Raw genomic sequence first — 27,470 nt, forward strand, 5'->3', positions numbered from 1 at the left:
GACAACGAGCCTAGGAAGCACCAAGGCAGGACCAATTTCTTCTTTTAAAAATATGTATTCTCATTTTTCTCCTCTGTATTACTACGCTGGTAGCAATGACCAAGATAAACCCTACTGCTCTTTTGATACAAGCATGTATTAGTATAGTAGCATCAAGTGCAATTTTCATCTTCTCAGACCTACAACAGTGGGAACATAAAACATGTAGACCAGATGATCTCTAGAAATTTGTACTATTAGTGTTCTCGTTTAGTGCCACTTCAGCAAACACAGGTAACTAATTCAGGTAACACCTGTGAAATCCTGGCCCAAAAAGAGTCAGTGGTAAAAATTACAACAGCTGCAATTAGTCTTTCTCAGAACAGAACAAAAACACCAGTGAAGCCTTATTGGTTTATTTCAGTGAAGTTCTCTTAAAACGTATTACAATATAATATTAACAGAGGCAAACATCTAACCAGTATTTTTAAAACAAGGTAATATTTCAAAGTAAGAAATTTCATTAAAAAATCACCACTTGAAACTAGTGGCATTTTCATAGTGTATTGCAATCTGCAGAACACAAAACAGAGGAAGAGCCCACAATATTAAAATAGACTTACCATATTCTGCCCAGTTTTGACTTCATAGAAAGCATAAAAAATTTGTATAGGTAATAAAAAATATTCAGGTAAAATCTTTGAACTTGCAAAATGTTTCACAATATAAAACAATGCAGGTTTTTGTAAGCAAAATCCTTTTTCCTCTTGCATGAGGAGCAGGACTATACAACCTAAATTATTTTCCTTCTGTAACGGTCAAGTTTTCTATAACAACCTGTTGGTTATTAGTGAAATAACCACCTGTCTTCCTGGATGTATTAACTTCAACTCTTTCTGCACAGCTGGATTCTGCCAGGCTCATACTTACTCTGTTACTCCATTAATACCTCCATTAGACACACTCTCTGGCAGAAAGGATTGGAGAGACTGTCTCCAGCTATTTTAAGCATATTCATGAATGTGGTATCAAAAGATGCAAAAGAAAAAGTTTTTAAATTAATTCTGTACTTCACAGTATTATATTGTGCTACTAATAGAAAGAAACCATATGCAAAAAAAAGAATAAAAAAGTTCAGATGTTGTAAATATAATTAAGATATCTGTCAATAAAACATGCAATTTATTATAGCAAAAGGGGTAATTGCCATGAAATTAGCATTCATTGTACATTGTCTGATTCCTGTTCAACTTCATCTTATTTAGGATCATAGTGCACCACTTAATGTTGCATGGTATGAAGCAATATATATCATTTTCATAGATGCAAAGGCTATATACTATGCCATTAATTAGGCTATCATAAATCCACAGATTCCAACACACTCACTCCAAATTCATGTTACTACGGCCAAGGTCAGTGAGTGGCCTGAAGTATGGATTCAGGCTTTTTTTTCCCCTGAAAGGGAGAGATGTAAAAGAAGTTCAAACGATTGGCCTTTTCTTGCTTGAAATCAGGCTAAACTTGCTGTAAGTTGCAATTAATACTACATATTTAGTAAGAATTTTTTCATCACAAGTACCTTATCACAGACATTAGCAAAACAGTATTAGATGCATTATAACCACCACATGGATGCAAAATACTGCATTTCTGCTACTGCGCATCTAAAAATCTATTCTGAATTTAAGGGCAGTTATAGGCATTCACCCCAGAATCCTCCAAGAAGATTTACTACGTTGAAGAATTCATACTCTGAAATCTCTCTTAGCTGTAATAATGTTCACTTGTACCTCCCTGGTAGTTTCTCCATCCTTTAATAATGGTGCCTTTAAATGCAAGTACCGCCAATGTGCATATTACTGAATTTGAGCATCAGTCTTTCCATATTCAGGCAATTCCACTGGTAACACAATCTCACTCAAATAAAGCATACTCACAGAAATAATGTCATTAGATTTGCTACATGCTATATATAGGCAAATGTTTATTATATTCAAATAACACCTGCACTTTGCTGAAGATGTACCAGATTATGTCTAACATCAGATTCTGATATCTGTTACCTGCCACAGAGGTTTAAATCTAGAATGACTCTTTATACTGGGAAGTAGCAGCCTTTAACACAACTGCATAGCACAAAACAACACAGGGAAAAAAGGGGTTATGTCTGTGAGAAGGTGACTTTCTTAGCTGCCTTTAAAATCCTAAGAGTATCATTTTGAGCCTTCTCCAACATTATCTTCCCCTGAAATCTTACCTTAGAAATACCCCGGATCTGCTTTCTGCAGAGCTCCTCTTACATCATGTGCATCCTTCTGCAGAAAGCAGATGGACGTATCAGAAAACTTTAACTGCTGTGGCATTTCATCTTTGTTCAGTCTCAGTAGACTTCCAGAGTGAAGCATCCAGAAAAACTGCTCTGCTCCTAGGTAATGCAGTTCTTCTGTATATAACAGATATACACGCTTCTCATTCCAGAAGTCTTTCTCTAAGAAAAAATATCCTCTGTAACAATAACAGTATTTTGCAAGTGTTGAACACCTTTAACATTAGCTTTAATTCATCCTTCCTTGTGACCCTGCGAGAATGAATGACAGTCTGGCTGAACACAGGCACCGAGATGTGTGTCACAAACATCAAGGGTGGGCAGCAGGATTGAACTTACTGTGGAACTTATTCTGGCTCAATGAGGTATCTTGTGATGGACTACTTAGACTTTGCAGCTGAAAGCAAGAAAAACTCTATTTGAACCAAGAGAACAATTTGTCCTAAGCATGCATCTTTGAGTATAACCTTGAAGAAAAAAAAGACGATGGAAAAATAATAGTTTAGGACACAGTTATAAAGTTACAAGTAAAAGCAGAACCACCATACAGAAGTCTTGCACTTGGGTTCATTCTTTTACAGAAAATTATAGGAGGAGACTGTACAGTAAAACAGCGTGACAAACTCCAAAACAGGTGAAGAGCATAGGAAAGTACATATATTTCAGATATACATACTCAGACAGTCACCTACATTAAAGTTGTACTGTGCATAATATTCCTTCTTTCAGCAAGGTTAATGTAAGACAGCCTGCAAGTGCGTTATAAACGTCCCACTTCTATAATTATATATGTGACATACATACATCTATGTATAAGAAGGCTGGAAGGAGTTGAGGGCTACATGACAGGGCATACCATTTACTCCTAACAAAATAAATGAGAAAGGAAAGTGAAGCAGTATTTGTGGAGGAGAAAGGAGAAAATAAGAGAAAACACTCTATATAGATTAGAAAAAGAATGAATAGTTTGATGGAAGAGTTGGAACAAAACAAAATTCAGCGTCCCTGAATATGCCATTTCATTGAATAAACTGAGTGATGTAATAAGACCAAAAAAAAATCTTTTAAAATTAAGTACCTGTTGGGCAAAATAAATATGCTTGTGAATGGTGTTCCTTTTTGGTCAGAAAAATATTTTGTCATTTATAAGGAATGGAATAAAAATTTGTTTCGTTTCCAAAAGTCTCATTTTCAAGATGTTCTTTTAATACTCATTTCTTGTCTCCTAGCCTTCCTTCTCACCTGCAACTCTTCACAGGCAAAACTAAAAGGGGAAAAAGCCTTCCCAAATTATTTAAATGTAGATTATTTCCAAATTAATTTACAACAGTTATTAGTTTCCATGGGGTTTGTTGTAAGAAGTGTTCTATCTTTGACCCAGGTACACTTCCATAATATTAAGCATGTATACTCCAGTGTTACCATATTAGCACCTCTAGTTTGAGGCATGTTCTCCCCATTTATAGAAAGCACAATATTTTACAAGATCTAGACAACTTAGCCTCAAAGTGCTTCTAGTCTTGTTATTAGCCTGTTCCAGTGAAGAAACTGAAAGCAGGCTTCCTTTATGTGGCCATGCTGCTTTCAGTTGCAGTACTAAAAGGTATGTGTTTACCCTCACCTGCAATTTTTTGTGGTCCAGAAATAAGCAATTTGAAGAGACTGCTTTATTAAAAATAAAACCGTTTGATCTGAATTCAAGGTTCCCCTGCCTGAAGATGTTAACAGAAGTAAAATATTGGAACACCGAAAGCCCTTTTTTCTTTAAATACTGATGTTTCAATTAAGATTATATTTAAATATTCCTATAACTGAGACCATTTTAGTGGGACAATGTGCTCATGTCAACACATATAAGGTGTCAAATATGTACAGAATCAGAGTATAATCCAAATACAATTTAAACCCCAATTCTGTGCTAACTTCACTGTACAGAAATTAAGAGGAAATCCATAAAATAGATATACTGGTTCCATGTTCATGAGTGATCTGATTGATCCTTCCACGCACACAGTCAAGAGAAACTGATATTAGTGTTCCATTACGTACTTCAAAAGATGCACGGAGGGACACACTGGTCCATATGCTTCCCTCTGGCATCTGACCTCCAATCTGCTGAGCAATTGCTGTGGGTTGCATGTGATCCATGGTCAACTGATTGAGAGTCATTTTGAGCACATTGCACGAGTGGATTAACTTTAAGTTAAATGCAAGGCTGGCAACTCCCTTCTCAGTGAAAATGAAATACTTCTGAGCAAGCTGTCCAGAAGAAACCAGCTGTATCTGCTTCTCATTGGATGAGACCTGGGTGAAATCCAGTAATTTGTTTCTCACAGCTCCAGTAGGCAGACCTGTAACAGAAACTGTGGCTGATATGGCACTAGAAACTGCTGAAGGGATCCAGATGAGGCTAAACATACTGATTCCAGAACTATCTCCAAAATACCGAACATTACACTGTGCAGGAGAAAGTATCTCAAAGCTTATGAGATCTCCAGCCCCAACTTTTGTAGCCCCAGAAGCAGATATTGATGTGTCTCTGTAATTTACCCCAGATTTAAATACATTAATTAATTCTCTGTTGGTACCGTTCCTATTGATGTAAGAAATTAAGGAGAAGCCCTCCCGGACACATGTATGACCCATGGAATACAATGCTTGGTGGAACACAAATTTGACAACACCGGTTTCAGTGAACTTTATAGCTCTGCCATCATGAGATAAACTTAGCATGTAAGGGTCAGAAACAGATATTATTTTAAAGGCAGGTCGATAGTTGGTTTGGTAATGCATTGCTGTTGACATCTGTGCACTGAGTGCCACAGCACCTGTGTCGTGGGACAACCAAAACAAACTGAGTGGGGTATTAAGATCATAAATATTTAAGTCTTTACTTTGATTGCAGAATTGATTTGGGCTCCTCAAATACACAGAAAGAGTTTGGCTGGGCTCCACTTCAGCAGCACTGCTTAAACTAGTGCTCTGGTAATACTTCCCTTCTGGCTGTTCAATGCGAACACCGCTCAGTTCGTAGCCTTCCTCACTGCCATTGAGCTTTAAGGAAAGTTGCAAAAAATTCCTGCAGTTGTGCTTTACTGCAAAATTGAGGTCAGTCCACAACAGACCATGCTGCCTGAATACCAGGCTGTTATCTTCAACAGATAGGATTTCACACGGAAACCTTCCCTTTATCTTCAAGTCCAAGCCAGAGTAGACCTGAGAGACACCAGACTTTACAGGAGGTAGAATGATGTTTGCAGCCCAAGACTCTGAGAGCTTGTTTTCACTAGTTGCTGAACAAACCGTGTCACTGACAGTGGAACAAGGCATGGCCACAACTCCATCTTCACATTTTAAACACGCTTGGCATTCCTGCATTTCCTTATTAAAGAAATATTCCTCTCCACACATTCCCAAAGCTGCATCTTTCTCAGCAATTCCAAGGCATCGGAAACCACCTGTTCACAGGAAATGGACAATTTTTATTGAAATATCTTTAAAATACTAAAAATAAGAAGTCTACAGCTACACATATCAAGTATCTTTGATAACATCCAATCATAAGGGAGAAAACAATGATGTTAGAACACTTTGTGCTATTAAATGAGCCTTGACAGCAAACAGAAATACTAGGCGTAACTCACCTTGTCCAAGCCAAGTCCAGCAGTTTAGAGCAGGAAAGGAGCTATACTGGGGCAATTCTAACCAAAACCTGTAATGGATCAGACACAATGCTACTGCTCCAAAGATGCTCCCTTCCCTTCCTGAGGTAAAGGGCATGGTGACTAACTGGTGCACTGAGCAGCACAGATATTTTCAGCTGATGGAGAGTTCCCCTATACAAGGAGAAACGTGCACTGTCCGCCCAGCCATGTTATGGTACAGCTCTGCTGTAGCTGTGATTGCTAAAGCAGTGCTTTTCAACCTAAGGGCCATGCACCCCAGCCATTCTGTGTACAGTTTTGAAAAAACCTGGAAGAGACAAGTAGGAAAAACAAAATAGTAAAGCCTGCTGTTTAAAATCATTATGCAAAAGTCCACACATTTAAAAGGAGGAAAATCACTGCCCTAAGACACAGGACAGCAGTGGTTGTGATACTCTGAAGTTAAAATAACACACTGCTGCAAACAGCAAAGAGAATATCTAAAGGTGCCATTTGAAATTACTTTATTTGACATAAAGCAATTTTGTGCTGTTAAATGGTACACCATGACCTCAGTGGATCAAAGAATGCACACCCAAAGAGCAGGTTTTAAAAACAGCCTGTAATTTTCTATGGCAATTTTCCAAGAGCACTGCCAGCTGCCAATGCCTCCAGCTGGAGCGACTAGTGCCCGAAACCTTTGTGCACAGAGCCTTCAGGATCTAAATCAACACAAAAGATTTGAGGCACCCTAGAGAATAACCACTTGCAGTTTGTGCCTCAAAGCTTAATCACTAGTGCACTTGCTTCTGCTTTTTTACCACTATAATCAAAACTTAATAATCATCTTTGTTATAGTTCTTAAACATCCTTTACTATCTGAATACTGTGTCATACATTTCCTTTATTTATCAGCTGAAAACTTGCTATATCTGGTCTGGGATTTGCTCTTAGTCTGGGAGTAGGAGCATTTGACATGGACCCCAACAAGCTATTTTTCTCCACTGCTAACCCCAGGGTGGAGCTGGCTATGTGGACGGCTGATGCAGGCAGAAAAGCACACCACACATACTGCAAACTGCAAGACAAAGCAGTACACACGCACCTGGCCCACAAGGGAGGTCAGAATATTGGCTAAAATTCACTTCTGATACTACATTATTCAGCAGAGAACACCAGAAACTGTGTCAATTTATGCAGGCTTTGTATATCACCCTCATATCTCTTTGTCTATTTGTTTCATTTACTTAAGCAATGATTCTCCTCTAACACTGACATGTAGGACTATACAATTTACGATGTGAGAACATTCTTTCTGAGATCAGGTATTATTTTCTCAAAAGACCTCACCGCAGAACAGTAAGATTCTTCCATTTGAAAAAAGTCATGAGAAACTTAACACTTTTTGTTCCCCCTGAAAGTGTCTGGCTTTTTTTTTTACAAGAAACAAAAGCCAAATAAAAAAGACCAAATTTTTTTAACTAAGAACATTCTGGAAGGAATACAGAAAAAAACCCAAACAGACAAACTTTCCTTTTGAAATCAGTTTTAACCATGGTGTAATTGCTCACATGACACTTAACCAGTTCTACTTCTCATAGCAATGTCTCCCCCTTCACTGAGAACCACTGGATGGACTGCTGCTGAGTGCACAGATACACCTGGTTCACGTAGCAGAGAAGATCTGCAGTAGTACCTAGAAATTTTTTATGCTATTTGCTTCTTTAAAATATTTGAAAGTATATTTAGAGATTTTTATAAATATCTAGTTTTACAAAAACATGTGGTGACTAATCTCACCAATTTGCTGTCTAGTCTTTTATTGGTTAGATCTGCAGCAGGTGTTCCCCCTGCATGTACTTCAGACAGGTGACTTCAAAGCAGCACACAGGCCACTTTGTCTTGTGGACACGGTGGCAACAGCCACATCCTACCCTTTGCCCAGAAGAGGTCAAGCAGCCAATGACAGCCAAACATCAGAAAGCCAGCACAGCAGCATGCTGTGACTGCTTCCTACTTCTCTTTACTGCCTGACCACCTCTCTCCCACCTCTTGTGGGAGTCCTGCTCTGGGCACTGCTGCACCCGTTTTAACAGTGAGCAGCCCAGCTGTACTCAAGCCAGTTTTATGAAAGTGAGTGCCTTTGCAGCACATTCACTAGCCCTCATCATCCGTGAAGGCCTGGCAATTGCAAGGTAATTAGAGTAAGTCATGCATACATTTTTCTGCTGTTACTACTCATAACTGCCTAATGCAAAGGTGACATTCAAGCAGATTAAGTATGGGAATCCATCTCTTTTTAAACATTCTCTGTCAAATTCGGATCATCACAAATCAACGTGGCCAATTACAAAGGAGGGCTATCTGTCCACGTTCTCATTCCTCTTCCCCCTGCATCCCACAGTAAGTTCTACAGTAAGTCCTCTTTAGCTTGCATGGTATTCTGGGGAGAACATCTCTGGTTGCCTCCACTTGGTGGGTTCACACCAAAGATAACAATCTGACCACTCCCACATGATTGTCTAAGAAGGAAATGATGCACTGGATTCCATTTTTGCTGATGAAGTACCTCCAGCTGTCACTTCTCCTTGATGACTAGCCTTTAGTCAAATAACCTAACAACTCTCATCCTAGATAAAAGCAAGAAAAAACAGCACGGAAGAAGGAATGATGTAGAGGAAAGTAAAGGACGAAGAAAGAGAGGCTTCTAGTCCCATGGTTCATTATTGTTATTTGCTCTGTCTCCCTTCACACTGTACAGTGAACATGAGTTGCTACAGATGCAACAACCTTAGCGTGCAGCTCAAGAAACCACATACAACATCTGCAACTCGTATGTCAGATCACATCCATATCTCTCCCACATTACCCAAAACAGACATGCAGTTTCAGCCTCCCTTTTGACATGTTGATTGCACTTGTATGAGATAATGAGCTATCATGAGCAGAGGACTGAAAGTAGCAGTCCTCTCTAACAAAAAATAAGAAGAATGCTCTCTTCCATGACAGGCAGGGATGACATTGACAGGACATCGATTCCCGACCCAGGTGAATGGAACTAGTTTGCTTTCACATCTTTACAAACCACCATTAGGAGAAGAGGAATCAAGGGAAGAGTCCTTTCCTTTCAAAGACATCGCTACTGCCTTTCTGTGGTCTGACACACCACCACTGTCTGTATGCTTCTTGGCAGTATTTTGCCTTCACTTACTTTTCTCCAGCAGTTGTACAGAGCCACTCATGGTCTGGGTCCCCCCACCACAGAACCCACTGGATAAATTCCTTACAGCCTTCCTTCTCCCACAGACTACACAACACCAAATGACTACCACATTGGTGGCTCTCCTTTCCTAGGGCTGGGGCTTCGTGGGCTTCCTTCCACAAAACCACCAACTCAACCAAACCCAGTCTGACATAAAGAAGAGACAAAGCCTTACACCCTTCCAATGCTCTGTCTCAAATTTTGTACCCTAAGCTGTCTTGCCTCTAACTGCTCACCACTAAGGCTGTCTAAAAGTGTCTCGCCTCTTCTTTTGTAAGGCTGATGGTATACCCTCTACAGCACTCACCACATAAGGGACACTAAGTGCTCTCTTCCTCTAGTCATTTTCAGTTTCCTGTGGCGTTTGTAGTTAATGTGGTGTTTGTAGCAATACCATCCAACCCACCACAGTTCCTGCCCAGAGGATGCTGGGATAATGTAAGTGAGCCCATGTCCTCTTTTAACCCTTTCCCAGGACCAATTGCCTCCCACTTTTTCTCCATCAGTGGCAGGGCAGGAACAGTACAAAATCACTCATAATCAGCTGAAAACAGCCCTTCTCCCTCAGACAGACACTCTTTTTGCAAGTAAGAAGTCTAGAGGAGGAAAAACATAAAACCCAGTGAAGCTCTCCCACAGTTATTTGACTGGGAGCCCTTAGGTAGAGATCACAGCTGGTGAAATGCTCTATTTGATCACAGAATTCCTTTCAATATTTTTTGGCTGACCAGAAATTAGACAAGTAAAAATAAACCTAGCACCTGGACATAATTTGCTCAGTATGTCTATTAATTTTGCTCTTTTGTGTCCGACTGCCATGAAAAGTAATGAAGGCGAAGTCCACAGTACAGAACTTCTATCAAATCTGTTCTTAAATGCCTGAAAAATTTCCCCAAGCCCCTGCAAATGATGGAAACTGTTGATCGTTCCTCAGTATTTGACAATATTGTTACTAAAGGAGAATAAGATTAATGAAGGAAGGCCTTATAAGAACCTTCATTAGATCAAATCAAATATCTACCCCAGCGCAGCAGAAGGAAAATGACAACTATTTCTCTCCATTAGGAATAATACCTTTGATTTTGACCCCATTTGCACCAGCATAAGTAACTGGTGCAATAATAATAAGCAAAAAGAAAGTCAGGTCATAAGTGAAAATTAAAACCTAAACATAAAAAAACCCCACAGAAATAAGGTAAAAGGGACCATCCGACAGTCCTAGTGGATATTATGTCCTACATAGCCCACCATCAACTCACAGCTGAGTGTTTTTCAACCCCTTTGATTCCAGCAAGCCGAGCATGTCATTACTCACAAACATACAGGCCTGAGTTCCTGTCTTTCTGGCCCGTTTCTGAAGACCTAATTATCTTCATTCTTTAATTACCAGAGAATACAACTTACCTGGAGTATTCAGGCACTTTATCCTCTCGCCACAAATGCTTGGAGATTCAGTGCATTCATCTCTGTCCTGTAAATCACAAGAATCATATTCAAACACTTCAATGCAACAACTTACAATGTGAAACAGGCACTTCTTCAGGCTCTGTGACACCTGCCAGGAAAAGGTATATGTAGGGTGAAGAGGGGGCTGATCCTGCAAGCATGTTGAAGCAAGACAACTAATTTTGGATTTGTCACATGTTTTAACAAGGTATCCAAAAAGACTGCGTGGTGTCCACAGAAAGCTAGTAGCGTGCAGTTGAGCTAAATGGATTGGTTATACAACTAACGCTTGTTATGATACATGATCTGTAAGACCATACCACATCCTCCAGAGCGATGCATCACTCAATTATTACAGTGTCCTTAAGACCAACTGAGACAGAGTTAGGAAAAGCTCCTAAAGACATTTACTCTGCGAGGGAGGTGCTAACCAAAAAACACACAAGAAAGGTAAATGATAAAGTAGTTTTTCCTGTTAACCAGCCCTCCTTTCTCCTTAAGGCAGGCAGACAGGAAAGAATAACAGGCTACATTTACATTTAAACGCTAGCATTAAAGAAAACTGAGACTAGCAGAGAGGGAACCGGACAGACTCTCTCAGGTTGTCTTTCTTGGTATCTTGGGCTTAGGTCACACCTGTCAAACAAGACACTGCTTTACATATCAAGCTCTCCATGTATTTTAGAACTTCTAAACAACAGAACGTGACTGAAGAACCAGCTTATTTTGCTTACATGCTGCTTATGTATAGTATAATAAAATGTGTTTTATAATAAAAAGTATTTAACAGTTAAAGCATCTATGTTCCATATTTTTGTATGTGTTCATGTTACGTTTAAGCTGGAACCCATTTTTAGATTTGTTTTAACTGATAACTTTTATTTCCAAAATTATAAATAAATATCTGACCTCTAGTTTTGCTTAGTAAAGCTTTCCTCTGCTTTTCACAGATGTCTAGAAGTTTCTGTAGAGTGGACGGGGATTAAATAAACAAATTTAGCATGCATAAGTATACATGTTTTAGGATGTCTTTTCCTACCATGATGAAAAGAATCGAAGTCCTGCCAGCTGTCAGGTTTGGGAAAGCGTCACACCCAATGGGCACAAACTAGTGCCCCATTTAGAGCAGTAAATGGTAAAGAGAAAACCCACAAAAAACTTCAGGCAGACTTTGAAGTGCCATAGACACGTTTGGTAAAACACATGCTTCAAACCGGATCTTTCTAGCTCTCCAAGTAGTTATTTCCAGAATATTATCCCAGCATGTCCAACACAATACTTCATAAGCAATAACTGAAAAATACAGGATCATATTTCACCTGGCAAATCCGATCAGAGTTTGCAGAACACTCAGCCATTTGGAAAAAACCAGCAGGACACAATGTGCATTTTTCACATTGTGAAGGTGTCTTTTGGAAGTTGCAAAATTCATCGCTTTCACAAAGGCCACAGTCCAGCAAAGACTCCCCAACGTTAATCACTTTTGCATCCACTTCTACTTTATGCACAGAGTATGACTTTTGGAGATGATTTCTGACCTGATTCTGAAGTCCTTGAAGATGACTTTCAAAATAGTTTTGAATATCTTCTTGCAAACTCTGAAATGACATTTGCTTCACTGTATCAAAAAGCATACCATACTGGACTTTGATCAGGTCCATTTGCTCATACATTTTTCTTTGCTGTTCGAGAATCTCACGTTGCTGGCTAACCAATATGTGCTGCTGTTCAGCAAGTTTTTGCTGCAAATCGACAATGATCTGTTGTTGGCTTTTTAGCATTTCAGTAAATTTCTCATGCCCTTTTGCAAGGTGCAGCTGTAGTATTAGGGCATCTTCAGATGGAACTTCATTTTCTCCTGAAATACAAATGATCAATTATTGTCCAAGAAAAGTAATTTTCCAGCTTGCCCCATTACCTCTTCAAAGGATCTCAAATTTTAAAAAGTTGATGAAAAATCTCAATAAATTCAAGTCATGATTATAAGGCCAGTTCCTCTACTATCTTTGTAGCCCCTTCATGGGACCACAGGGTCTTCCCATTTCATCTGCAACAACATTTATAGTTGTAGACATTAAAGAAGTCATCATCACAGCCCCTTGCTTCAGGGCATAAATTAATCATTTATATTATGGGGTTCCATAACAGAGTGATCATTCCTATATACATGTTCAAATACAGTAAAGACTAAATGGTCAATTCTCACTGTAGAGGCAATAAAATGAAGTGATAAAACTTGCTGAGAATGCTAAGCTATTAAGGGTAGTAAAAGTAAGGTCAACTGCAAAGAGCTGCAAAAGGTGTCTATGATACTGAGTAGCAGCAATGAAATGGCAAGAAGAAACTCAAAGGAGATAAAGGTGAAATCAAGGCACCCGCTGGAAGAAAAACCCTAAACTTTTCATATCAGATGTTGTACTTTTAAGATTATTATTACCAGTTGGAAATTACATACATCTAGATACAGATGTTGGGCTACAGAGCCACGTAATCATCAGTGCAGTGCCCAACATGGGTCTAAAAGGCAAATAAAATGCTAGGACTAATTAGAAGAGGAATACATTAACAGAAAAGAATGTATCATTATGACATTAATCAATAGAGCATGTTTAATACAGCATGCAGTATTGCTTCCCCATGTCAAAAAAGGGCACAGAACTCAAACAGTTCACAAAAGGGCAGCAAGGAAAATCTAACATATGATACTGCTACAATATGAGAAAATAGGTAGGACTTTTCAGGCTCGGGCAAACAAAAAAATAAGAAACCAAACTACTGCGCTATATTACAGGTGTCCTAAAGACTCTTCGCTCTTTCTTCTAATACAAGAATTAGGGGACATTAAAAGTTTCAATACATGTTAAAAGTTCTATCAAGTCCAGAAAGTTTCTAGCTCAGTATATAAGATACAATCAATTTGGGGCTAAAAGCTACATAGGCATCAATCATGTTCAGGAAATCTGAACAACAAACTGCCAGAGCTGGGAAAATGATCTAGGCAAATATCATGCCATGCTTTCCACAGTATCCACTGCTAGGTGCTGCCTGAGAGAAAATCCTGAATCCCATATGGTCACTCACCTGTTCTTATGCAGCATTGAATTTTCTTTTTTTAAGTGCAGAACATCAAGGATGAGACAATGAAAAAGACCATAGCCAGTTCCTGTTTACAGTTCCTACAATATTTTGCTGTTTAGTTACTTTTATTCACAGCATAAGGCACACATTAATATTTATTTTTCACTATTCACTTAAATATTAAGGTAGTTTGCAGGATCCTGGACTTGAGAAAGTGAAGACCAGGATCCGGGAAAGCCCACACTCCCCATACGAGTTGAAAATTCCAGATTTTTAAGTATGTGGCAAATTATACCCCCAGATCTCCTTCCATCTAACGTGAACAAGTTCTGTGAAAAGCAGAACCAATGTCATCTGATTTCTGTGGATTTGTGTCTTCCATTTGACTGGCTAAATAAGTAGCACTCCTTCATTACCCTTCTTCAGAATACAGAGCAACAACCAAGCTGCTTTTGTCCTACCAGCTGAAAGTATTAACAGCTAGAGGCAAACTTTCAGATGCTCATATTCCACTCTTTCCTCTTTTGAATCACCTCTTACAAAGTTTATACAACTTTGCCTACTTCTAATACCTCTGCTCCTTGTCAAATTTGACTGAAATCAGCCCACATTTGACAGATACTGGGCAGCAAAAGAGTTACAAGAACTCTGTGACCACCTATCAAGATTTTTCATCAGCCTATAGAGGCTCCACTTGTGCTTGAGGCTGGAAAGACATTAACAAATTCCTTTTCACAAAACTTTTGCTCTCAGAAGTCTGGCTTACAACTGAGGATACAGGCAGTACAGCACAGGTCTTTGCCAAATATTTTGGCTATATAAGTGATAACACAGTGCAAAAGGACTACACCAATGCATCACTTCAAAGCAGATGGGAAGTCTGTGAGGAAAAGGGTGGCCCTTACCTGGCTAAATAAAGCATATGCACCTAGAAAAATAGCTGATCAAAGCTGGCATATTAAGGCTTTAGCTACCATGTTAACTACCATTACTTAATTGTTTCTTGGTAGACCTCCCTGTAAGTTTTCTTCATCCTCCTGTCCCGCATTAATATTCTTACATGCTGGGATCACACATGAGAACAGGGCTCCATGCTAGTATTGCAATATAGTTATCGCTAAATATAAACACAGTAAATAATGAGCACAGTATTCTTGTACTATCAGAAAATCTAACATCTAAATGCATTCCCCTAGAAAACTGCTACATTGTACTAACAGCCATCACATTTTCTGTGGAATGAGCTGTGTGTGTGTCTGCCTTTACAAGTAACTTCAAAAAGAAAAGATCTTGTCTTCATGCTTGAAACTGTAACAAATACAGGTTTATAAAGAACAAACAGTAATGAAAGTAACAGCATCAAACTCCCCCTTTCTAGGCCTTTTGACCCTCTTTCTCAATGAAACATGAAAAAAGAAATAACCTTCACAGGAGTGAGGAAAAGTCCAACTGCACCGCCTAACAGTCAGCCCAGGGAACCACCTTGGGGGAACTGTGAGAGGGAGTGAATCCTATAGTCAAGGACATATTACCAAACCATTTTTTCCCAAAACCACTTTTCCATCAGTCCTCAGTGGCTGAGATTCAGGAACCAACAACAATAACATTTTGAATTATTCCAGCCATCACAAATTTATTATAGGTGGGGAGAATATAGACTCTTCTAAGACAGGGTTATTGAGCTCTTCTCATCCTGGGAATCTGGGCTTTTCTCACTCACACAAGCCAAATTATTAGAGCAAAGAAAGGTTAATTAAAGCCCTGATTCAGTAAGAGACAAAGTAGAGCTTACTTTTAAGCACACACTTAAGGAGCATTGTCTTCCACCAGTAACTGCCTGACTTGCTGGCAGTAACAGCTATAATTTTAAGTACTGACTGCAGTGAAGCCTACTCACATGATGGACCGTCAGCTTTCTATTATATCTGCCCTAAACCACCTTCCAGAACTTTGTAACAACAGCTACATTCCAGTCATTCAACTTAGCTTTGCTCCTTTGGGCTGTCTAAAGCTCAGCTGGTGATAATACAAGGCCTAAAAAAATCCTTTGTGACTGTTATTTTCTCTCATTTTTATACATTTTGCAGTAGTACGACTAAACTTATGATTACTGGTACAAGAGGCCCTTCACTGCACAGTACAGTCAGTGCTACAGGCAGTTCCCAATGCCAGAGCAACAGAGAGGGTAACAACGCTCTTGCACAAGAGAGGACTCTGCTGAAAATAAACTGCATTCAATTAAGCAGAAGTGGTATCTTGTTTGCCAGAAGAACTCTGTAGTAGAAATCTAAAATAGCTCAGATGCAGAGTGCGCTAAATGTGGCCTTGTTTCTCTCCATTCAACTATACAAAGGGAAGGCACAGTGAATATGTCAGATGGGGATGTCACAGGCATGTCTAAAATTATAATTCCACTGCAAGTGATCTTCACACATTAGTAGATGCCAGCAATCCCACTTAAGGACCTTTCCACACTGCCCAGACAACAGGTACACCCACTAGCAACACTCAAATGTTCTCACGACCACAGATGCAATATTACTTTCCTTGCACATGCACACCACAACCAGTCATGGCAAGGTCTGTTTTGCCCACATCTATTCCATGCTTCCAGGACCAATCCATAGTTCAACATATTATCACATACGAACCTCTGCTACATTTCCCTAGCATGCCTGGGAAGGACACATCACCCTGAGGGCATGCTGCAGGGGAAAAAGTAGCCCTCAGGCACAGTCTGACACTGCATAAAGAGCAGAGGCTACAAGTCATCCTACTGCAAGGAAGGGAAGGTGAGATCTTGATTGAGACCCGAGAGCACAGGGCCATCTGACAGTGCCAGTCACTCCTGGTAACCACAGGAGATGACAGCAGTGGGCTGCAGGCACTGCTTAGTGCACAGATAGCAACAGCATGAGAACCTACAACCTTGTTCACCAGGTTTCGCCAAGTATGAGATGTGCAGCTGCACATTATTTTGCCCATATGCAGGTAGGTGTTCACAGCTGCAGCGAAGTCTGCCCAAAAGAAAAGAACAGAAAGATGGGTCTGATAGGAAAAAATAAGGATTTAATGGCAATTAATGAATGAGGAGAGAAACATGGAGGAATACAAAATAATAAGACAACAAAAATAGATTCTGTGCATTTCTTCTTTTGGGACACCAGCCTTTCATCTGAAGGTGTACTCACTATGCTGCTAAGAAATAGCAGCGACTATCTTGCAAAGGAACGGGCTCATTTGACTTCAAAAGGGAGTACAAGTCTGCACTCCAGCATCTTCACCTGGCCAACAGAAGTGGTGGTTCAGCTGCAGTTGGCAGGAGCTTTCCAGATAGTAGCTGTGGCGCTGGCAATACTGGCTGAAAAGTTGATGAAGCTGTTTGTGTGATCCCCACAGAAGGGCTGTGCTGGTTCTGGCAGGCAGCTGGGTGAGAGTAAGTCACCTGTCTCATGCAGATGAGCCTGCAAACACACAGTGCTGGGAATAAAGTAGAGCCCCTGATACTGGCCTGTACCTTGGAGGCCTGATATCAGACATGGTCTTCAGCAAGCATTCAAGTAGACTGAACCTCACAGGAACGGGGCCACACAACAGGTTGAACAAAAGATTATTCTGCTCACCAAAACACAGCCTTCACCAGGTAAACTGGAGGGAGTTCTCTCAGTGACTGAAGAATCATTGCAAATCTCCTCATGCACTGTCACAGGCCTGGCAGTCATACGCTGGGGTGGACTCCCAGGTCTCCACCTGTGGATGGTGAATTAATACAGGCAGGAAAAATAGCCTTAGGCAGCATATTCCAGTTCCCCTACTGTCTGAGGAGATGTCAACAGCAAAGAAACACCCCTTGCAGCTGGCCTAAAAGTGCGACAGAAGTGTTCCCCTAAAAACGAGAAAGATGGGAACAGTCACTGATCTATTTCTTCTTAAATAGATGGTTTCCTCTGTTTTCAGCTACAGCACCTTAGATGTGAAACTGAAAGGCTAATTCTTTCTTCCACCAGGAATTAACCATACCTTTATCCTTGATCTGAAAACACTGGAAATCTCCAAGACTAATTCTCTGCACATGGCTGTCAGAGAAACCTCCTCTTTTGGGGTGACTGAGTAAGAGTTAGGTGTATGGGTAAGGATGCAGAGGTGGCAGATAATCTGTCATAAATGTGTTCTTTCCAACTGTGTGACGCATTCCTGGAGGCTAAAATAAATGTATGGTTGCCTGGGCTGGAAGCATACACCTGCGCTGTCCATAAAACGTATAGACATCATTGTGCAGTATTGCAAAAGATGTGCTGTGCACAGAAAAAAAAATACGGTGGTATTTTCTTTGCCTTCTGCTCAGTTAAGTCACATGCTGAGCACACGGAGCAGCCTCATCTCACAAGACACTGCAAAGAGGACTGGGAACACTGTACACTCTGACTAACCTCCAAAATCCCAAGAGCTCAGCTAAGCCTGTCTGCAGCATATTCACTGTTGCACTCAAGAGGTCCCTAGATTTCCTTCAGAGGAACTCCTGCTGGTTCCCACACGCTACTGACCACCACAGAACAGAAAGTTCTCGCTGAATCTGGTTCTTCTCCATTAAGTTACATCTGTGCTGCACATCTGTAAGACAGATTCCTGCCACACCTGCATAATGAGATTTATCCACAAAATTTAACAGCAGGAAAGCCACCATCTGCACCACACAGACTAGGCACAGCTCTTGAGTGAGCTCCCAAGTCTCCCCTAGCTGGGCTCTTTAGAAGACTTGAACCGCAGTATGCTCTTCATGATCCTTACCTGCATTTGCCCTGTCACGTTCACTGCATGCTGTTTGAATAACACCTCTCCCCGGACAACTGTAAATGCATTTCCCCTCATTAGATGTCTGATTATCACATTATGTTGTTCTGTTTGTTCTAGGTGACAAGCCATGCTGGAATTGCTACGCTGAACCATGCTCATTTCCAAGACCCACCACTCCAGCTGCAAATGAGGAGCAAACAAGGTATTATCTGCACTAACGCAGGAAACCCGCTGACCTGTGTTCAAAAGGTGGTCTCAGGCAAACACAGAGAATGTTAAGAGATTGCAGGCAGAGCAGAATACTGGATGCTTATTTGTAAACTGACTCAAAGGAAACCAAAGACTGTCAACATGGCTTATTTTTTTTGTTCCCGATGGCAGGAACATGGAATATCTGCTAGATGTTGATGAATCCAGTATGCTATTCTTCAACTCCTAGGAGAGAAAGCTGCCTTGTGAAGGCCTGGGTCCAGTCTTTGGAATGGGCAAAACGTATATATGTTCTTTGTCCAGTCTGGAGAAATGTATGTCTACAGTAGGTCTCACACACACCAATTGCAGCCATGATCACTACAGCAGGCCTGGGCATGGGCTGGTGCTAACCGATGTCACTCACTGGCCACAAGGCAGAAACAGTGAGAGGGGAGAACTTCTGAGGGTGCAGTTGTCCTCATCTGAAGAATCTCTCTCACACATGGAAGCTCATGCATTATCACAGGTTTGTTCACTGTGTGTTTCCACGCTGACAGTGCCTTCCGTGAGATTATGCGATTTAGTGGGGAGTGCTGTACGCTGCTTTCCCTGCAACATACAAGATGCTTCAGCCTGCCACAAGAAGGAGATGAATGCACATATCCATGACTGCCATGGCCATAAGGTATAATCCATTCTGGATGCACTGAAAGATTTTCTTAAGGGAAACATCTAACTATGCTTCCATTCCTCCAAGACTTCACCTGGCACCAGGCCTGCAAAGAGTGTAAAATTGAAAAAGTACAGTGAACTCTGCATCAAGTCTCAAAAAACCCCAGCATCTTCACTCTCCAACCCTTCTGCTTTGATTTCCCTTACCCCATTTTCCCCTGACCCACCCATGTCAGAGGGGACTGAGGACCTAACCCTAAGGCCTAGAAGATGAGAGCTGCATGCAACTCACCATGTTAGCTGAAAGGGCTGATGGTACTGGAGACTGGGCAGCACAGACTGATCCGGGTCCTCTGAAGACAGCCAAAGAATAAGAGGATGTTTGGAGACAGGTCGTACTGAGCCAGATGCTCTTTGCAAGACTTTCATGGAGTTCCAGCAAGTCTGCTTTCAGCACCATCCAAGAAGGATTAGTGCCTTCTGTCCATGCAGAATGCTCTGATTATTTGCCAGGACTTGTATTACACAGAGATGGATTTCGGTAAGGACAAAAACAATGCAGATATCCTGGGTTCTTTCGCAAAAGGGGGGCATGGAAGTTATGATGATAGTACAAAGAATGTGCAAAGAAGAAGAGAAAAGGGAGGCTAACCATATTGACTTCTCTGTTTTCTGTCCATCTTTGGTCACAGAGCATACAGAGGTTCTGTAAGACGTCTGGGAGCAACATCAGGCAAGATGACGGTTGACAACATCACTACACCAGGCATGGGGTAGGGGGAATCTCAGCTCTGGGACTGGAACTGCCACTAAGTGCTCAAGTCTGCTTTGGAGGAGATGTCACTTCACTAAGTAGACACTGGTAATGAGGTCTGGCATGTGCTCTGGTGTCTGAAGCAGCCACAGCCCTCAGATTAGCCTCACAGATGTGACAAAGTTTAAATTACCATCTTCATGCTTTCCATTAGCTTTTAATGTCAAGGGAATAAAATAAATCACCCTTCCTCGTACATTTTATAACTTTCAGATAAGGCATTAAACCAGAACCCAAACTGCTTTGTGGTCACTCAAGATCTGCTGATGTGTTTCATGTGGGTAAATCCACATATCCCACGCAATTACACAACACCTTCTGCTGACCTGTGAGCATAACCACGGACATACCTGGCTTCCTGCAGGGATACCGAACTGACCAGAGCTGTGCTCTTGTCAATCAATAGACAAGTGCTCCGAATGATGCGCAGCAAGAGCGGCTCTGCAACTGATTTTTTTGGGTTTTGGAGGGTTTTTTGCTGGCTATTACAGCAAGATAACTTGTCAGCATGTTTCTTACCAACAGCACCATCCTGGGTGTGGAAGATACACGTGCCCCACAAAAGCCTTGTATGATGTTGCTAGAAATGTAAACTGCCAGAAATGCCTGAGCGTGAGGAGAGAGAGTTAGAAGTCTTACATGTATTTAAAAACAGCACTAAAAAAGGTGTTGCCACGTTTCGTCTGTAGGTCTCTGACACGGACAAGTGCATATGGAGGGGGGATGAAGGGGAGGAGAGGAGGGAGCCAGGGCAGCAGTTCCCCACACAGCACGAAGGCCGATGCTGGATTTGCCCCCCGGTGCTCCCAGAACGAGGGGGGCCGGTGCAGCCGCCCGGGCTCCCCGTGCTGCTGACGCCCCTCAGCCCGGCGGCCGCAGCCCTTGGAGCCCGCCGAGAGCCCCCCCGCCGCCCCGGCCCCTCAGGGCGCCCCGCACCTGGCTTGACGTCGCAGGTGAGCTGCACCCCCAGGGCGCCGCCGCCCCGCTCGGGCGCGGCGTAGGCGAAGTCGTCCCCCGCGAACTGGGCGGCTCTGTCGGCGGCGCGCAGCAGGGCGGGCTCGGGGCAGCCCTCGGCGGGGGCGGCGCAGCCCGGGCCGCGGGGCCGCGGGCGCAGGCGGGGCGGCAGCCGGCACTCCAGGCCCTGGCAGTCGCGGCGGGTGCCGTTGGCGGCGCAGTCCCCGCCGGGGCAGGCCTCGGGCGCGCCCCCCCTGGCGGCGGGGTGCGTGGCGCCGGCGGGCGGCGGGGCGGCGTGAGGGGCGGCGGGCGGCGCCTTGCCCTGCGGCGGGCGCAGCGGCGTGGCGGTGTGCAGGAAGGAGCGCGCGGGGCGGCCGGCCCGCCCGACGCAGCGGGCCCCGCGGCAGGGTGGCGGGGGCGCCTCGCCGCCGCCGCAGGGGGGGGCCCGGCAGGGCTCGGCGGCGGCGCCCCCCGCGCCCAGCAGCGAGAGGCAGACGCCGAGCCAGCAGCGCGCCCACCACAGCCGTCTCCCCGGCATCTCCGGCTGCCCTGCAAGAGAGGAGAGGCGGCGGCGGGTCAGGGGTCTGCCCCTCTGCGGGGCGGCCCGAGCCCGCCGCTCCCCCCGCCCCGAGCCCGGGGCGCGCAGAGCGGCCGGCAAGCCCACCCCGTCCCCGTCCCTCGCTCCCTCGGCTTCGCAGGTCCCGCCGGAGCACGCCAAACGCAGGGAAAACTTTCCACGCCGCCTCCCCGCCCCGTCCCGTCCCGTCCCCTCCCTCCCTGGCGTCTCCCGGCGTCACCTGCGGGAAGGTGCGGGGCAGCGCTCGGGGCTGGGCTCCTCGGGGCGGCTGCCCGCAGCGGCGACTGACCTCCTCCGAAAGCTGGAGGGGAATGGAAATGTGCAACATTCCTGGGGCTTCGTTAGCATCAGATTTCCCAAGCGCCTCCCTTTAACTCCTTCGCTCCTCCAGCCCCTCCCGGCTGCCCAGGGCAGAGGAGGGGGCTGCCCCGCGGCTCCCGCCGGCGCTTCCCGGTGCTCTCCCAAGGCGCCCGGCAAGGATGTGTACGCCCCTTGAAAAGCTGACTTTCAGTCCGAGTGGTTTTATTTCTCCTGAAAAAAAAAATACCCCAAAACAACAGGAATAAAGTAGGTGCGAGACGCAGTTTCCAGTAAAGAAAACTTCACGCGGCTGGAAAAAGTTATTGGCAGTTTGGATTTTTTGGTTCTCGCTTTGACTGCCAGGTACCTACATCAAAGATAACCGCGATCGGCAGCTGGCGTTTTCTCTTGGGCTGCCTATCGCCGCAGCACAAACCGAAGCGGGGGGCTGATTTTGACTTTAAATCAGCCTTGCGGCTGTGGCAGTGTGTAGTGCTTTTTGATAAAGCAGCTTTCCTAGACCCCGTTCTGGCAGCGCTCACACCCAAGTGTGAGAATCAGCATACCTTTCAAGTGCTCCGAGGCGTGAATAACTCCCCGCAGCAGGAGCCACCTCACTTATCTAATCTCTTCCACATGCTACTGGGGGAAAGCGACACCAAGTATGTGTCCACTTCAGCACTGACTGCGGGGCCGCGTTTTGTCTTTGGGAAGTTGGCCAGCACAGATACAATAGCTATGGAGAGAAGAACAAATACAGAAAATACTATTTATTAATTAGCTTCAGCTTCCTTCCAGCCATGGGCTCACACACACATAAACCCACCCCCTCAGAGTATCTTTGGGATGCTATCACCCAGTCCCTTTGCTATCACTTACACAGGAAAGAGGAGAAACAGCACACTCTTCTTTTTTTCCCTACAAATTTTATTTGAAACTAGTTGGTAATCTCCATTTTTTTTTTAATCTAGACTGGCTGTTTTACTGTTTCCCTTGCTACAGAAAAAGCATACCAAATACATCACTTACAACTAGTTGGCTGGCCATTTTTTGACCGAGCATTATTTCTTGCAAAAATACGAGCTGGTCAAAACTGAAATGCTGTGCAGCAGCAGCAGCTCCAGACACAGTGGGGTGGTACCCCCAGCTGAATTCTGCGGGGCTGGTGACCTGCCAGGTTGCATCGATCCTGCCTGGGGCAGGGAAACCTGGAAGCCCTGCCAGAGTGAGTCCTACATGAAACACCCGATAGTTCCTAGACTCTGCCCTGAACTTCAACTGAAGTAGGACTCCGGGGTCAACTACTGCTGAGAGCTGCTAGGTTTTCCTATGGTTTCCAATACCTCTACCACAAACAGACGTGAAATAAGTAGAGAAAAACCCTCACAAGCTGCCCCTCCAGGGAATCCACAGCCCAGCTGTGATAGTATGGTGCTCTGCGTGAACTATTTTTTTCTTATGAATGAATACCTCTGTATTTTCTCAGGCTCCTTGATAGGTTTTGCAGCCAACGCATTGCTACCACAGTGGTATTATTTTGGGGATCCATGCCAGTGCATACAAAGCTACCTAAGATGCAAACTCATCTTTGGATCATCTTCAGAAATGACATAGAAAAGCTATAGAGTTTGGGATAATTTCCAGAACAGCTACACCTGCAGGCTAATAATCTATGAAATGACATGGGACATGATGTTCTCAGTCACAGCACAAATCAAGAGCAACTCTACTGAAATTGAGGTGTTTATGTACTGCTGGGAAAAGTAAGAACAGAATTTAACTTCAAACCTGAAGCTTAATAACTATTTTTTGCAGAAAAATAAAAAGCCTTTGTACAGTCAAATACTGTATCAGTGATAGTGCAAACAAGAGTACTGATTCATGCATTTTGACTTTGGAAGTGCCTATACTGCAGAATGCAGCAGTGTGAAATGACAAGCAGCATAAATATGTGTATGCTATCCCTTGTGACTGAGAAACTGTGCATCAGTTAAATGGGGGGAGAAAAAATAAAGAAAATATGTTCTGCTGATATCTAGTATCTGGCATATAAGCTATATGACACTATTTGCAGGCACTGTCTACTGCTGCATAGGTGCCACAGAGTCACCCAGCAAACTTGCCAAAGATCCACACTGAAGTCAGTGACTTGTAAGTCAATACACATAAAACAATACCTACCCCACACTTGCCGGTTTTCCCTGCACAGACTCTGAGTAAGCAGGGAAAGTCCATACTTCACGTGTTTGCAAGACGGTTTGGTGCGAGGCATTTTTTTTTCTCTCCGTGGCATTTTGCAGATTGGCTGTGTTCACTAGCACAACAGGGGTGGCTCAGATCAAAGGAGGAAGTAAGGAGGCTCCTACAACCACACCGTGTGCAGTCTGAGGAGGGTACTTCAGACTTCGCAATGATTAAACTTCATACAGAGTTGGTCTGGACCCCTACCTCTGCAGTCAGGCGCTGGCTGGTGCCCATTTGGCGTCTGTCCAGAAAAGAGCTTATGTGTTAGGTTCCTCCAAAAGGGAGCCCCTCTGCAAGCACCAGAACTGAATGTGATAGGTGAGGAAGACTAGGGTAACTGCTTCAAAACTGCCCTGCTGCTCCAAACCAGCTCATCAACCCAGAACGAACCCCAAACTGATTTGCTTAGCACCATCTTCAGGTAGACGCGGCAGCTCTAGCTCACCCCATGCAGCGGGAGGGGGCTTTGCCCGCCTCGAGGTCCACCTCACCGAGGTCGAAGAGACCCTTTAGGGAGGCTCGGCACCTCCCCGAGGCCCGCCGGAGCGCGGCGGGGGCTGACGCCGGCCCGGGGCGGCAGCCAGCAGGGGGCAGCAGGACCCCGCGCCCGCCCCGCAGCCCCGCCCCGCCCCTGTGCCGCCCCCGCCCCGGTCCCGTGCTGCCCCCGCACCGCCACTGTGCCACCCCCGCATCGCCACTGTGCCGCCCCCGCACCGCCCCTGTGTCGCCCCCGCCCCAGTGCTGTGCTGCCCCCGCCCCGGTCCTGTGCAGCCCCCGCATCGCCACTGTGCCGCCCCTGTCCCGGTGCTGCGCCTCCTCCGCACCGCCACTGTGCCGCTCCGGTGCTGTGCCGCCGCTGCCCCGGTGCTGTGCTGCCCCGGCCCCGGGCGAGGCAATCGCTCCCCCCGCCTTTCCTTTCTGATTTTGCTCCCCTTGGCCAGTGGCTTGGGGTCTCTCGAGGCCCTACAGCGGTATCGGACCCCGAGAGGGGACACCCGGGAGGAGACACCGCTTCCCTAAAGACCATTTGCTTTGTCAAAACCCCAGCAGCACATTTTTTCTGCTTGTTTCCTTGTTTCTAACCGGTTGAGGCAGCTGGAAGCTATAAGTGTTCTTTTTTGTGTGCTTTCTGCATGAGCCAGTATTTTGCAAAAGTCCGGACAACCTGTATTAAGCATGTTTTAAGCTGGACAATATTTTGCAATATGGATAGCAAAAAATATTCCAAAGCAGTCATACATAAACGTGATTGTTAAATATGATTTTTTTTTCTTAAATTCCTAGTTTAATCATGCAGCAGTTTTGGAAAAACTCCATGCCAGGTGTCATCTAAACCCCACTTTGTTTTCCTGCCTTTCACAATCTCTTACAATAGCAATGTACTACAATTATTTGATCCTACAGGCTTTACAGACATGCTAAATGTAGCAATCTGAATTACTATCACATCCAGCAGAACTGCTTACAGTGCATACCTTTCAAGATATGTATTTTTCTTTAATCAAAACCCAAACCAGAACAAAATAAATATTTGTTGGTTTCAATTATTGATTTTTTACAAGTTGGGGGTTTTCTCAGGCTAAAATTCCATGTATTATTGTAGTTTTTTAGTAAATATTGGTTTCCAAAGAATAATGCTAGTTAAACAAAGAGATAATTATGTACCAGATGAAAAGCATGGGAATGGTTTTGAGTTTTTCCATTAAAGCTCTGGGGATTTTTGCTTGATCCTTAGCTAAGAAAGAAAGAAAAAGAAAATAAGGAGAAACAAATCCTGCTACAATGTATCTAACTGACTATCGGCCAGCATCTGACACACCCTGATTTTGCTCAATGCCTTGTATCCTCCATGGGTTTTCAAAGCATCATCAAATTTAAATTCCAAGGCATTGTCAGTACTTTCAGAACTGCTAAGTTTCCTGGTTAGAAATCCTTTATAATGTCCACAAACCTTCAGTGTCTATTTCTTGACTGACCTTCAAGCAATTTATTCTGTACATTGTAAGAGGATTCCTAATCAAAAGTAGTACAGGCTTTAGGGACTGACAAGTTTCTCCTAAAAAAGCCATCACCCACTGTTGCTGATATAGAGTGAACCGACCTCAAGCTTTTATTCCTTCTTTCCTTGAATAGTTGTATGGCATGTAATGATATGCATGACGACTAATTTGCCTGTAACTATACCTTAGAGGACTGAACAACTAGATAAACAGAGAAGACAGCCATGTCACTGAAGTAGTACTGCTCTCTCCTGTGTCCTCCATAAAGAGCTAACACCAAATTTCATGAGATAGTCAACCTCCCTTACATGTCTAGAATGTCATCCCTTTACAGGGAACAGTTTACCATCTAGTTGGTATGGAGAAAGAAATGTAAACTCACAGCTGTCCAAAGTGAGATGCATAAATCCCACTGAATAATGGCAATAATAAAACATTAGCCCTGCAGAGATGCTACTTTTTCATGCAAACAATGAAAAAGGGAAATAATGTAGCTCAAAGGATATACTTTACTGTTGCTAAGTTGCACACAGAAGTTGTCATTACTTTGGTAGACGGGTAGTGAGAAAGAGTTATTCTGTGTGAGATCAATGTCATAAATCTCAGATGACCCATACTACCAACCCCCACCTGCACAGAAGCAATAGCAACAATTCTTCAGTGTAGCTACAAATAAAAGAGGAAAGCCCTTTCCTAAGTAATTTTGGGAATGACCTGATTATTCAAACAATTTTAAGGTATTACCTAAAATAATTTTTGTATAAGTTGGTAGGAAAAGCACATAAAATTAGGTTGGAAGTACAAGTTTAGTCTTTGTACATTATACTTCTATGGTTAAAATAGTACAAAGACAGGAAATACAAATGTTTTTTTCCAGTAGCTGAGAGAAACCCAGGCCCTTTTCACAATGTAGCTCTTGACTGTACTATAGCTGAGCAGGAGAATGCACACACCCTGGCTTGGAAAATTACTGATAACATGGCATTGTTTCTGCAACCCGGTGTAGCTTCTCTGCACAACAGCGTTCTGCATCATATTGGTGGGCTAATTTGCTCTGCACTGGCTCACAGGGCTGCACGCAGCTCTGCAGATGTGCTCTGTGTTGCAACTGCTTCCTCCAAGTGAGCTCTATCTGCCCTGTGGATAAGCCTTCAGGTTCTAAGACTCTGCCTATTCTAGGATTTT

The 27,470-nt window shown here is 43.5% G+C and overlaps 1 protein-coding gene across 2 annotated transcripts; it reads right to left on the minus strand.

Moving 5' to 3' along the window:
• Window positions 1-389: 389 nt before the first annotated feature.
• Window positions 390-21,991, minus strand: LOC114011187 (uncharacterized). 2 transcript variants are annotated; one of them, XM_055803371.1, is made up of 5 exons: window positions 21,962-21,991; window positions 21,147-21,713; window positions 11,980-12,518; window positions 10,619-10,685; window positions 390-5,766 (listed from the first exon to the last, which is right to left on the minus strand). In XM_055803371.1, exons 2-5 carry the CDS (start codon window positions 21,700-21,702, stop codon window positions 4,247-4,249), a joined length of 2,682 nt encoding a protein of 893 aa, XP_055659346.1. In that variant the 5' UTR covers window positions 21,703-21,713; window positions 21,962-21,991; the 3' UTR covers window positions 390-4,246. The 2 variants fall into 2 exon arrangements, with proteins under 2 accessions (XP_055659346.1, XP_055659347.1); XM_055803372.1 differs by lacking the exon at window positions 21,962-21,991 and having other exon boundaries at window positions 21,147-21,836.
• Window positions 21,992-27,470: the final 5,479 nt, after the last annotated feature.

Source organism: Falco peregrinus, chromosome 5 (genome assembly GCF_023634155.1).
Source record: "Falco peregrinus isolate bFalPer1 chromosome 5, bFalPer1.pri, whole genome shotgun sequence".
NCBI lineage: Eukaryota > Metazoa > Chordata > Aves > Falconiformes > Falconidae > Falco > Falco peregrinus.

Coding starts and splice junctions, on each gene's coding strand:
- LOC114011187 (XM_055803371.1), bottom strand. CDS start 21,702: ATGCCGGGGAGACGGCTGTGGTGGGCGCGCTGCTGGCTCGGCGTCTGC. Junction 12,519..21,146: donor CACCTGCGACGTCAAGCCAG/GTGCGGGGCGCC, acceptor TTTGTATTTCAG/GAGAAAATGAAGTTCCATCT. Junction 10,686..11,979: donor ACTCTGATCGGATTTGCCAG/GTGAAATATGAT, acceptor TGTGATTTACAG/GACAGAGATGAATGCACTGA.